At 46.6% G+C, this 12,433-nt stretch overlaps 1 protein-coding gene across 3 annotated transcripts in view; it reads left to right on the plus strand.

Moving 5' to 3' along the window:
* The window catches only part of BUD13 (BUD13 spliceosome associated protein), a 46,927-nt gene extending 34,717 nt beyond the window's left edge, over positions 1 to 12,210 (plus strand). For all 3 annotated transcript variants that reach the window (XR_013623574.1, XM_078778734.1, XM_078778735.1), the window contains 3 exons: positions 1,673 to 1,833; positions 2,053 to 2,131; positions 11,252 to 12,210. Coding sequence is in view for 2 of the 3 variants with exons in the window: in XM_078778734.1 (XP_078634860.1) it covers positions 1,673 to 1,833; positions 2,053 to 2,131; positions 11,252 to 11,345 (334 nt within the window). In the remaining variant the exon portion in view is untranslated. The remainder of the gene's footprint in view (positions 1 to 1,672; positions 1,834 to 2,052; positions 2,132 to 11,251) is intronic.
* Positions 12,211 to 12,433: the final 223 nt, after the last annotated feature.

The raw sequence follows: 12,433 nt of genomic DNA on the forward strand, positions 1-12,433 counted from the left end.
GTGCTTGAGCTGATGACATGCTCATCGGTATGCCGATCATGCAGCTTGAACAGACTCGTATTGCTCGTGCTGCTCCGAGCTTCTTGTGCCACGACATCCCATTGTGACCGTTCTCCCTCGACTCGTTTCAAATGCACGCACTCGGCGAACTCTCAACAACTCATTGGACTCTTTCGAGTCCCCCACCTCTTCCCTTGGCTACTCGTGTTCGCTTCGTATCCCTTAAATACCCTCGGTGCTGACGTCACGCCACCGGTCCCTCCTCCGACAGTCATAACATGAGGTTCCACCATTTACTTTGTTGCACTTGAAACGTAATGCTGTACAATGGAGAAAAGGCTGAGAAACACTGCAGAGGGATAAAGAGGAAAGAGACGAGCACTGTGTTTAGGTTAACGACGAGGTGTTCTATATACGCATGATTCTGGAAATGGCTATGCAGGGTTCTTCTACAAGATGCCTTGTACTAACATTGACTATGAAACAATTGCTTAACATCCCTTCATTATCCCCAAACTCACTTTTGTAACAATATAACAACCTGTCTGATTAACAATATCAATATGGAGTTGTGTGCTGCCTTTCATGATGACAAAGCAATTTTTTAATTTGTCTAATCTTTCTTGTTTGCTACGAACCACAGTCTTGCACTTTGGGTAGTTTCTGCATATCGAATCAGGGTGCTGAAGGGGTTATCTTGTTCCTCCTCACCTCCTCTTCCTCTCCATAATGCCCCTTCCACCCTCCCCTTTTTAGCCGCGTCGCAGACGCTGGTCATAGCACGCACTGTTATATGGTCATAGCATAGCACGCACAACAACCCTCTGCTGTTGTTGTTGTTGTTCTTCTTGTTCTTCTTCTTCTTGTTCTTGCAGAGAAGACAAAACCTCAAAGCTCCACCCATTCTGGGAACCATAGCTCCACCCATTCTGGGAGAGCCTTCATATAAACAAATATCCACCATTTTATTAACTCGCATAGCTTTGAGGCCTGTTTTGTAGGCCTGTGGTGTCTTCCTCTCTCACACAGTTTTATTTCAAATCAAATTCGATATATCATTTCATTTTTCACAGTCGCTAACATAGTTTTAGACTCGGTTGAAAAACAACGGGAAGAAAATCCGATGAAAGTTGCCCTTTATAGAACGAAATGAATTCTCAAAGGCCTGTAACTTCAAGTCCATTGAGATTTTTTTTTTTTAAATCGCGGCATGGTCAGTCATACACCGCCCAAAATAACAGACGGGAAAATGCCGAGATATATTAAAAATTCGTCCATTTGATGACAATCGTCACGATGAAATATTTAATTTATACGTCGTCACAATAATGTGGAGAGAGGAGCATAGCTTCGTTCACGTGTCGCCACACACGGGAAATTGCCGAGATATATTTTTTTTAAATCGCGGCATGGTCAGTCATACACCGCCTGAAATAACAGACGGGAAAATGCCGAGATATATTAAAAATTCGTCGCCACACACGGGAAATTGCCGAGATATATTTTCACTTTGCACAAAAATAACATCAAGTAATCGAATCAATAGGAATGTCCTGTGCCTATAACATCGACGTTATAGGCACAGCTGCATCTAGGCATTGTGTAACATCGACGCGGCTTTTGTTTTAATTAAAACTTTTTGTACTTGTTTTTCAATGCGTTGCACCTTCAGGCTTGTGCAGGTGGCCCAAAAACTCGAGAACCAAGATCTGCAGCCTGCACAGCCATTGGCCCGTTATCGTGATGATGCAGAGCTAGATCAGATTCTTCGAGAAAAGCAGCGTGATGGTGATCCCATGGCAGGCCTGCTTACGAAGAAGACAACCACATCCAGTAAGATGATATTCTGATGTGAGCCCACGGCTGCTTCTATAGCACACTTCTGTAATTAATTGTGAAGGTTTTGGCCATTTTTATCTTTTCCTCAAATAAACTTGTCCATCTGTGATATTGCAACGATGGCGTATTAATGGTGCAACATGATTGGCTGTTTAACTCGGCTGTCTTCACATATTTGGTTGAATTGAACTTTTTTATTTTTTATTTGCACAGCGCGCCCCGTGTACAATGGAGCAGCACCACCGAACCGTTTTGATATCAAGCCTGGTTACCGTTGGGATGGTGTGGACAGGTTTGTTTTTGTAATATTAATACTATATAATAACTGTCTTTACAAATCCTAAGGGGTTTTTTTTTTCTTTCTGGTAACTGAACCCACTTTAACTTCCTCGCTGAGGGGTTTTATTTGTTCTTTTTCTACAACTTGCAAGATTGTAATGGCATGTTTATCTTTTACATATTTTTCATACGATGCTTTTTTGTATGCTAAGACGAGGCTCAGGTAAGAGCTAACACAAAGAACATATAATAAAGGGAGCGGGAGACAAGAAGGGCGAGAGAAGGAAGCACAACAACAGTAGGGAACAGGGACATCAGGAGATCTGTGGAAGGGAGAGGGCTGGGGTGGGGTACATGGGATAAACAAGATGAACACTACAATGGCTTTCAGGAAAGAAAACTGAATTTGAAGGAGGTGGATTTGGGGTAGAAAAGGTTCCTATGTTCTAACGTTCTTACCGTTCTAACAGGGGTAGAAAGATCAAGGTTTTGGATGGGGGAAGATAAGAGATGGTGGTGAACAGCTGTTTTAAAGACCTGGAGGGAGGAGTGGGATTGAAGAGAGTGAGGGCGTTTGTTCTAGAGACGGGAAAGCTTTTGTTCTAGAGGCAGGAAAGCTTTTGTTCCAGAGGCGGAAAGGTTTTGTTCCAGAGGCGGGAAAGGTTTTGTTCCAGAAAGTTTGTTCCAGAGGCGGGAAAGCTTTTGCTTCAGAAAATTTGTTCTAGAGGTGGGAAAGCTTTTGTTCCAGAAAGTTTGTTCTCGAGGCAGGAAAGGTTTTGTTCCAGAAAGTTTGTTCCGGAGGCGGTAAAGGTTTTGTTCCAGAAAGTTTGTTGCAGAGGCGGGAAAGCTTTTGTTCCAGAGGCGGGAAAGCTTTTGTTTCAGAAAGTTTGTTCCAGAGGCGGGAAAGCTTTTGTTCCAGAAAGTTTGTTCCAGAGGCGGGAAAGCTTTTGTTCCAGAAAGTTTGTTCTAGAGGCGGAAAGCTTTTGTTCCAGAAAGTTTGTTCCAGAGGCGGGAAAGCTTTTTTTCCAGAAAGTTTGTTCCAGAGGCGGGAAAGCTTTTGTTCCAGAAAGTTTGTTCCAGAGGCGGGAAAACTTTTGTTTCAGAAAGTTTGTTCAAGAGGTGGGAAAGCTTTTGTTCCAGAAAGATTGTTCTAGAGGTGGGAAAGCTTTTGTTCCAGAAAGTTTGTTGCAGAGACGGGAAAGCTTTTGTTCCAGAGGCGGGAAAGCTTTTGTTTCAGAAAGTTTGTTCCAGAGGCGGGAAAGCTTTTGCTTCAGAAAGTTTGTTCCAGAGGCGGGAACGCTTTTGTTCCAGGGGCGGGAACGCTTTTGTTCCAGGGGCGGGAACGCTTTTGTTCCAGGGGCGGGAACGCTTTTGTTCCAGGGGCGGGAACGCTTTTGTTCCAGGGGCGGGAACGCTTTTGTTCCAGGGGCGGGAACGCTTTTGTTCCAGGGGCGGGAACGCTTTTGTTCCAGGGGCGGGAACGCTTTTGTTCCAGGGGCGGGAACGCTTTTGTTCCAGGGGCGGGAACGCTTTTGTTCCAGGGGCGGGAACGCTTTTGTTCCAGGGGCGGGAACGCTTTTGTTCCAGGGGCGGGAACGCTTTTGTTCCAGGGGCGGGAACGCTTTTGTTCCAGGGGCGGGAACGCTTTTGTTCCAGGGGCGGGAACGCTTTTGTTCCAGGGGCGGGAACGCTTTTGTTCCAGGGGCGGGAACGCTTTTGTTCCAGGGGCGGGAACGCTTTTGTTCCAGGGGCGGGAACGCTTTTGTTCCAGGGGCGGGAACGCTTTTGTTCCAGGGGCGGGAACGCTTTTGTTCCAGGGGCGGGAACGCTTTTGTTCCAGGGGCGGGAACGCTTTTGTTCCAGGGGCGGGAACGCTTTTGTTCCAGGGGCGGGAACGCTTTTGTTCCAGGGGCGGGAACGCTTTTGTTCCAGGGGCGGGAACGCTTTTGTTCCAGGGGCGGGAACGCTTTTGTTCCAGAGGCGGGAACGCTTTTGTTCCAGAGGCGGGAACGCTTTTGTTCCAGAGGCGGGAACGCTTTTGTTCCAGAGGCGGGAACGCTTTTGTTCCAGAGGCGGGAACGCTTTTGTTCCAGAGGCGGGAACGCTTTTGTTCCAGAGGCGGGAACGCTTTTGTTCCAGAGGCGGGAACGCTTTTGTTCCAGAGGCGGGAACGCTTTTGTTCCAGAGGCGGGAACGCTTTTGTTCCAGAGGCGGGAACGCTTTTGTTCCAGAGGCGGGAACGCTTTTGTTCCAGAGGCGGGAACGCTTTTGTTCCAGAGGCGGGAACGCTTTTGTTCCAGAGGCGGGAACGCTTTTGTTCCAGAGGCGGGAACGCTTTTGTTCCAGAGGCGGGAACGCTTTTGTTCCAGAGGCGGGAACGCTTTTGTTCCAGAGGCGGGAACGCTTTTGTTCCAGAGGCGGGAACGCTTTTGTTCCAGAGGCGGGAACGCTTTTGTTCCAGAGGCGGGAACGCTTTTGTTCCAGAGGCGGGAACGCTTTTGTTCCAGAGGCGGGAACGCTTTTGTTCCAGAGGCGGGAACGCTTTTGTTCCAGAGGCGGGAACGCTTTTGTTCCAGAGGCGGGAACGCTTTTGTTCCAGAGGCGGGAACGCTTTTGTTCCAGAGGCGGGAACGCTTTTGTTCCAGAGGCGGGAACGCTTTTGTTCCAGAGGCGGGAACGCTTTTGTTCCAGAGGCGGGAACGCTTTTGTTCCAGAGGCGGGAACGCTTTTGTTCCAGAGGCGGGAACGCTTTTGTTCCAGAGGCGGGAACGCTTTTGTTCCAGAGGCGGGAACGCTTTTGTTCCAGAGGCGGGAACGCTTTTGTTCCAGAGGCGGGAACGCTTTTGTTCCAGAGGCGGGAACGCTTTTGTTCCAGAGGCGGGAACGCTTTTGTTCCAGAGGCGGGAACGCTTTTGTTCCAGAGGCGGGAACGCTTTTGTTCCAGAGGCGGGAACGCTTTTGTTCCAGAGGCGGGAACGCTTTTGTTCCAGAGGCGGGAACGCTTTTGTTCCAGAGGCGGGAACGCTTTTGTTCCAGAGGCGGGAACGCTTTTGTTCCAGAGGCGGGAACGCTTTTGTTCCAGAGGCGGGAACGCTTTTGTTCCAGAGGCGGGAACGCTTTTGTTCCAGAGGCGGGAACGCTTTTGTTCCAGAGGCGGGAACGCTTTTGTTCCAGAGGCGGGAACGCTTTTGTTCCAGAGGCGGGAACGCTTTTGTTCCAGAGGCGGGAACGCTTTTGTTCCAGAGGCGGGAACGCTTTTGTTCCAGAGGCGGGAACGCTTTTGTTCCAGAGGCGGGAACGCTTTTGTTCCAGAGGCGGGAACGCTTTTGTTCCAGAGGCGGGAACGCTTTTGTTCCAGAGGCGGGAACGCTTTTGTTCCAGAGGCGGGAACGCTTTTGTTCCAGAGGCGGGAACGCTTTTGTTCCAGAGGCGGGAACGCTTTTGTTCCAGAGGCGGGAACGCTTTTGTTCCAGAGGCGGGAACGCTTTTGTTCCAGAGGCGGGAACGCTTTTGTTCCAGAGGCGGGAACGCTTTTGTTCCAGAGGCGGGAACGCTTTTGTTCCAGAGGCGGGAACGCTTTTGTTCCAGAGGCGGGAACGCTTTTGTTCCAGAGGCGGGAACGCTTTTGTTCCAGAGGCGGGAACGCTTTTGTTCCAGAGGCGGGAACGCTTTTGTTCCAGAGGCGGGAACGCTTTTGTTCCAGAGGCGGGAACGCTTTTGTTCCAGAGGCGGGAACGCTTTTGTTCCAGAGGCGGGAACGCTTTTGTTCCAGAGGCGGGAACGCTTTTGTTCCAGAGGCGGGAACGCTTTTGTTCCAGAGGCGGGAACGCTTTTGTTCCAGAGGCGGGAACGCTTTTGTTCCAGAGGCGGGAACGCTTTTGTTCCAGAGGCGGGAACGCTTTTGTTCCAGAGGCGGGAACGCTTTTGTTCCAGAGGCGGGAACGCTTTTGTTCCAGAGGCGGGAACGCTTTTGTTCCAGAGGCGGGAACGCTTTTGTTCCAGAGGCGGGAACGCTTTTGTTCCAGAGGCGGGAACGCTTTTGTTCCAGAGGCGGGAACGCTTTTGTTCCAGAGGCGGGAACGCTTTTGTTCCAGAGGCGGGAACGCTTTTGTTCCAGAGGCGGGAACGCTTTTGTTCCAGAGGCGGGAACGCTTTTGTTCCAGAGGCGGGAACGCTTTTGTTCCAGAGGCGGGAACGCTTTTGTTCCAGAGGCGGGAACGCTTTTGTTCCAGAGGCGGGAACGCTTTTGTTCCAGAGGCGGGAACGCTTTTGTTCCAGAGGCGGGAACGCTTTTGTTCCAGAGGCGGGAACGCTTTTGTTTCAGAAAGTTTGTTGCAGAGGCGGGGAAGCTTTTGTTTCAGAAAGTTTGTTGCAGAGGCGGGGAAGCTTTTGTTTCAGAAAGTTTGTTGCAGAGGCGGGGAAGCTTTTGTTTCAGAAAGTTTGTTGCAGAGGCGGGGAAGCTTTTGTTCCAGAAAGTTGGTTCAGAGGCGGGAAAGCTTTTGTTCCAGAAAGTTGGTTCAGAGGGTTTTCACACTTCCTTCTTGATGCTGCTTAAAGGAGAACGGACACGACCAAAACAACTTTTCAGATTTCGAAACATAAACATATCTTAAACACTTCTATTGAGTTCATTTCACAAATATCTTCGCGGTTTTATTAGAATTTGTCAAAATATCGCCGAACAAGCAAAATCAGTTTTGTCAAAACCGCAAACCGGAAATGACGTTTGCGAAGTAACCCAGTTTTTCATTCTTAAAGCCTTGTTGGCTTCGTGACGATCGGAACATCGCTTTGTTTTCGTTACGATCAGTTGGAATCATGCCCAGTCGTTGTGTGGCTGCTGCTAGTGCGTGCCCGTACGTGCGGGGAGGTAAGTACGTGGACATACGTACCTTGACGTACGTACCAAAAATAAGGCCTCACTGTCCGGAAGTTCGCATATCGCAGTTACGATTAATCGCAAATTAGTTTTAATGGCCGAGTATTCAATTTTCAAACCGCGAGGCAGAAACAACAAACACACGCAGTTCCTTCGCTGTCGCTTGACTGTACGTGCAAAGAAAAATTAAAACTTGCATCGTTCCTTCGGTCTTCGCTCTCGTCCTTCGCCGTACCTTCGCTCTCGTCCTTCGCTGTTCCTTCGTTCACATACAAAACGTATGTGTTTGCTAAATAAATGGCCATAACTTGGTAACCACTTGTCCGATTAATAGCAAACCTTGAAAAGGCACATCCTCAGGTCCCCAGCAATATACCTGGCAAGTTTCACTTAGATCGGACCAGTGGTTGTCGAGAAACAGCAGTCACAGACATACACACAGACAGACACACAGATTGCTTGCATTATAGAGAGTGCTATAATGATACAATTACAACTGATACACCTGCAGTGCTGCACTAAGTCAATAAAGTCGTATTTCGTTTCTGTGTTTCTATCCATTTCTTGCCTCACGGCACCGAACATTAATTAAATATTAGTTATGAAATCCATTGACCAGAAAAAGAAACTTTTTCAATTAAAAAAGAGACATAAAAATGAATACCATTCAGTATTTTGGAGGCGCCCGAGATCAAAATCGATCGCCATTGTGTCTGTGTCCGACGATTTCTCTTCTTCACTCTCTGGACGGTATGGTTCGAATCTGTATGGGAGAATCGAGTGTGATTCCCCAAGATTATTAACTTTCTCTTCATTTTCCACATCAGATTGGTCAGAAATATCGCTGATACCCAGACTTACGCAACTATCGGAGTCGGTGTCTGCCATTGTTTACTATTGCGCAGTCACATCAGCTTCCTCCGATGACGTCACGATGATGATGATAGTCATCACGAGATGCTGGCCGGCGCGAGAGAAATCGTCTGCTATTGGCATTTTAAAACTCGGATATCTCACGATTCACGCATGCTAGAGCAACAATTTTTGCGCCAAACTTAATCTTTTTTGTTGCTACAATTAATTAATCTTAAGCATTTGATGTCTATACTCATGTCCGTTCCCCTTTAACTTCATCTCCTGCTGTTGTTGGGCATGCACATTGTGACTTTCCAGGTGTCAGTGCTTTCTTGTGTGTATTTTATACTTGCCAAGGTTATTCTATTGCTTTTTGTTTTTTCTAAGTGTCATTCGAGGATGAACGATTCTGGTGTTAGTGCCCATTATGGAGCATTTTGCATGTTGCCATGATTGATTGCTTGATTCGCCACACACTTGTTTATGCTTATGCAATCGTCTCTGCTTTTTATCGTCACATGTCGTATCATGATAAATCTGCGTGTTTTGCCTCTGTCAAGTGATCCACATTGGTTGTCTGCAACCGAACTACAAGACTGCGGGTTAGCGCCATGGGCTGAGGGTGCGGCTGTGCCGCTGAAACAATGTCCTCTGTAGGTTAGGGTAGGAATTTGTTCAGGTTGCCGGCGATATCTCACCTACTCTTCATGAAGACAACTTTGGGATCTTTAACATCTACCAACAAATACTGGAAGACAGGATGCCTGCTTAACATCAGTTTGAGGGATGGCACACACATTGATGAAATGGGGACAGTTTATAGTGTTGGGATTCAAACCAAGGCTAGACATCTTAGAGGTGAGTGTGTGTACAGTACTTCTAGAGGCTAGGCCATTCTGTCAGCCACCCTTTCTGCTAATAGATTATTGGCTACTATATACTGTAGTTTTCGTGTTTTGTAGGTAGGGCATTTTATTACAGTGCTGTCCTTCACTGTAATAAAGCTTCACTTAAACCCTCCTTTACGGTCTGAGCCAGCACCTCCATCACAGCTACAAATAAGTCCACTACTATTTGTAGCTGTGATGGAGGTGCTGGCTCAGACCGTAAAGGAGGGTTTACCGTGGGAGTTGTTGTATGCAGATGATATGGTGTTGATTGCGGAAAGTATGGATGGACTGAAGGAAAAGATGAACAAGTGGAAGGAATGTATGGAGACAAAAGGTCTGAAGGTGAATATCAGAAAGACAAAGGTGATGGCAAGTGGTAAAGCATGTGGTGAGGTGGAAAGAACTGGGAAGTGGCCGTGTGCTGTGTGTAGGAAGGGTGTCGGGGTGAACTCCATTCAATGTACAATGTGTGCTGAGTGGGTTCATCAAAAATGTAGTGGTCTGAGAGGGTCATTAACCAGTGTGGCAGCTACATTCAAATGTAAGGTGTGCACAGAGGGAGCTGCAGATGGAGGAAATGTTGAGTTGGATCTTGGAGACGGCGTGAAGCTGGAAGGTGTGAAAACATTTTGCTACCTCGGAGACATGCTGAATGGAGAAGGTGGATCAGACTCGGCAACGGTTGCTCGAGTGAGATGTGCATGGAAGAAGTTTCGGGAACTGAGTGGCGTGCTGATGAGGAGGAGAGTGTCGCTGAAACTGAAGGGAAAGGTGTATGCTGCATGTGTGAGAAGTGTTATGATTTATGGGAGCGAGACATGGGTAATGAACGTAGAGCAGCAACGAAGGCTGGAAAGGGTGGAAATGCGAATGGTTCGATGGATGTGCAGAGTATCGTTGAGAGAGAGGAAGACAAATGATGAATTGCGAAAGATGATGGGAATATTGCCTGTGATTGATGCTGTGAAGAGGAACAGGTTGAGATGGTTTGGTCATGTATTGAGGAAGGATGAAAGTGACTGGTTGAGAAGAGTGATGGAAGTTAATGTAGAAGGAAGTAGAGGACGGGGAAGACCGAGAAAGACTTGGCTAAAGATGGTGGAAGAAGAAATGCGGGCAAGGGGGTTAACAAGGAGAGATGCAGAAAATAGGGCAAAATGGAGAAGATTGTCATGGGGACCGCAAGGCTAACCCCCGCTCTAGCAGGGAACATGGCCTTAAAATGCATGTTGTTGTTGTTGTTGTTGCTGTCCTTCAGATGGGCATTAAGCTGGATTTCCCGTTTGTTAGCATTAGCTGATCGGTGTTAACGCTCCCACGGTGTCTTTTGAAGAAGAGTAGGTGAGTTAGCACAGGCAACCTGGAGTAAATTGCAAAAGGTCCTGTCCCAACGTCAGCAGCGAAGCTGTGTTCACTAGCAATGGCAACAGCCACATATTTCACACGAGAAGTGTGTGCGTGCTTGCATGATTGCGTTTTCTCTGGTCTTGGAAAGTTGGGCGAGTTGGTATGAAATATCCCTCGGAAAAACTTATTTTTTCTGCCAGCAAATTTGTACATTATATGTTAAAGTTCCACAAATGCTTCTTAAGGTTCCATGAAAAATGGAGAAACAGAACCTTATGTAATGCTAATGGCGTTTTTCCACCACGGTACCGTACCGTACCGTACTGTAATCAAAATCCGATTTTTTTCGTTTTTCCATTGCCAAGTGAGCTGTACCGTACCTAAGTTCCCGTGCTAAATTTTGTTCCTGCTGTGGATAGGTACCAAGCGAGCCGATCCCGGACCTATGGGTGGAGCTGGCAATACTGCAGACCGTTGATTGGTCAATCGCAATCGTCACCGAACCGTCACGCTATGTTCAGACCCAACCGCTATTTTGTAATACCACAATTCCGGAGAGAAGATAGCTAAAGCATAAGTGATAAGAATCAGAAAAAATACATGAAAAACCTGGATAACTCCGCCTATTTTGACGGTTCTGTTGTGCGATGGAAAAACGGCACAAGGATTACCGTACCGTACCGCACAGTGCCGTACCGTTCTGTGCAATGGAAAAGCGCCATAAGTCTACTGCTTTAACGGCCCCGATTATTCCCACCTACTTGTGGGGTCGACCAGAGCGTTTTTGCCCCAAGTCTTTCACAAACCGGATGGCCAGGCCTGATCAAATGAAAATGGCAGGAACTTGTAATTTGTTCATAGTGCCGGCAATAACCCCCGCACTCTTCACAAAAGACCCAATGAGATCTTTCATGTCCACCAATGACTGATGATGGCAGACGGATCCTCAGCGAAACGTTCTTCCAATGAACGACACGCGTTGATGCCTCGTCCTGCATGCGGAACACCAGGGTTGAGATTTTTCTTTGAGCCGCCTCGTCTGGGTCTGAGTGCCTCTATGTTATCCTCCCAGTCCTGAAATCAGTATGGCCAGTTTATTTTATATTAATAACAACTATAACCTCTTTTGGTTGTTTATCTGAGATGGTCTTTCTCTCTGTAGGTCCAATGGCTTTGAGAAAAAACGTTACCAGCGACTTGCTGAGCGTTCTGCACTCGCGAAAGAAACCTACCAATGGTCCACGCAAGATATGTAAACTTAACATGTGATCTTGGCCACACCAATAATTTGTACGACATTGTCAATATTTTTGTATTGTACATGTACATTGTCATTTTCTGTACATTTAAAAATTGCATTGTACATTTGCCAAACTTTGTCTGACTATTTTTTAATTATATTGTTTGATTAAGATGTTCACATTATTTTATGATCTATGGAATAAATATGTACAGTAACTATTATAATTCCATTGTATTTGCAAGGTGATGCTTTTAGTGGGAAAAATCAACAACAATAGCTTTTCATTAAAAAAAAAAAAGATGACTTTAAAAAAGAAATAAATAAATAAGTGTAAGTTCAAACAAAGACACAGTCCCTTTTCATTTCTGGCAAGACCAACATCAATGTTCCTGCTCTCCACATGCCTGGCAAACAACTTAAACATAACCAATTCAAACCTTATTTTAACAACTTAAACTTAACCGATTCTCAGCCATCGGATCTTGGGCATCGAAGTTTCATCCGTTCTTTCCTGGAAGCCTCGTGTCACTGTTGTTAGGATACAAGGAAACTTTGCTTCCTCTTTCGAGCGAGGAAGTATTCTACATCAGGGGGGCATTACTCTTTATGGAGCCCAGGTTAGGCACTTGATAGTATACTACTCATCCCTGGGGTGGTGCTCCTCCTCTGGTACTTCATGTTCCAGGTCCCATCCGTACCAAAGCCATCATTGATTGGCAGGCACCTCGCTTACCAACAGCATCCACCTCTGCCACGCTCTCGAGCGATTTCGACAGAATCAATTTGTGGTTCTTCGATTTTCTTTGTTGTTCAATTTGTGCATTCTTTTGTTTATAAGCCAATTTATTATTTAATAAACTTGGGTGTGATTTCCTGCCTTTTGCAATCATGTGAAGAGATTTATGAACAAGTGGGTACTCCCACCCAGAGGGTCGACCCACTGGTCTGCCCCAATGGAGAAATAATCCAACTAAGATCTATGAGAAATCTATAAAAATTCAAACAAAGAAATTCTCGATTAAATTTTTTTTTTTTCCATGGAAAACTCTAGTTGTGACACTGAGTATACCCTGAAAATTTGGTGTTGCAGCCCAAGGTATG

The sequence above is a fragment of the Myxine glutinosa genome, chromosome 5 (assembly GCF_964187855.1).
Source record: "Myxine glutinosa chromosome 5, kmMyxGlut1.1, whole genome shotgun sequence".
Taxonomy (NCBI): domain Eukaryota; kingdom Metazoa; phylum Chordata; class Myxini; order Myxiniformes; family Myxinidae; genus Myxine; species Myxine glutinosa.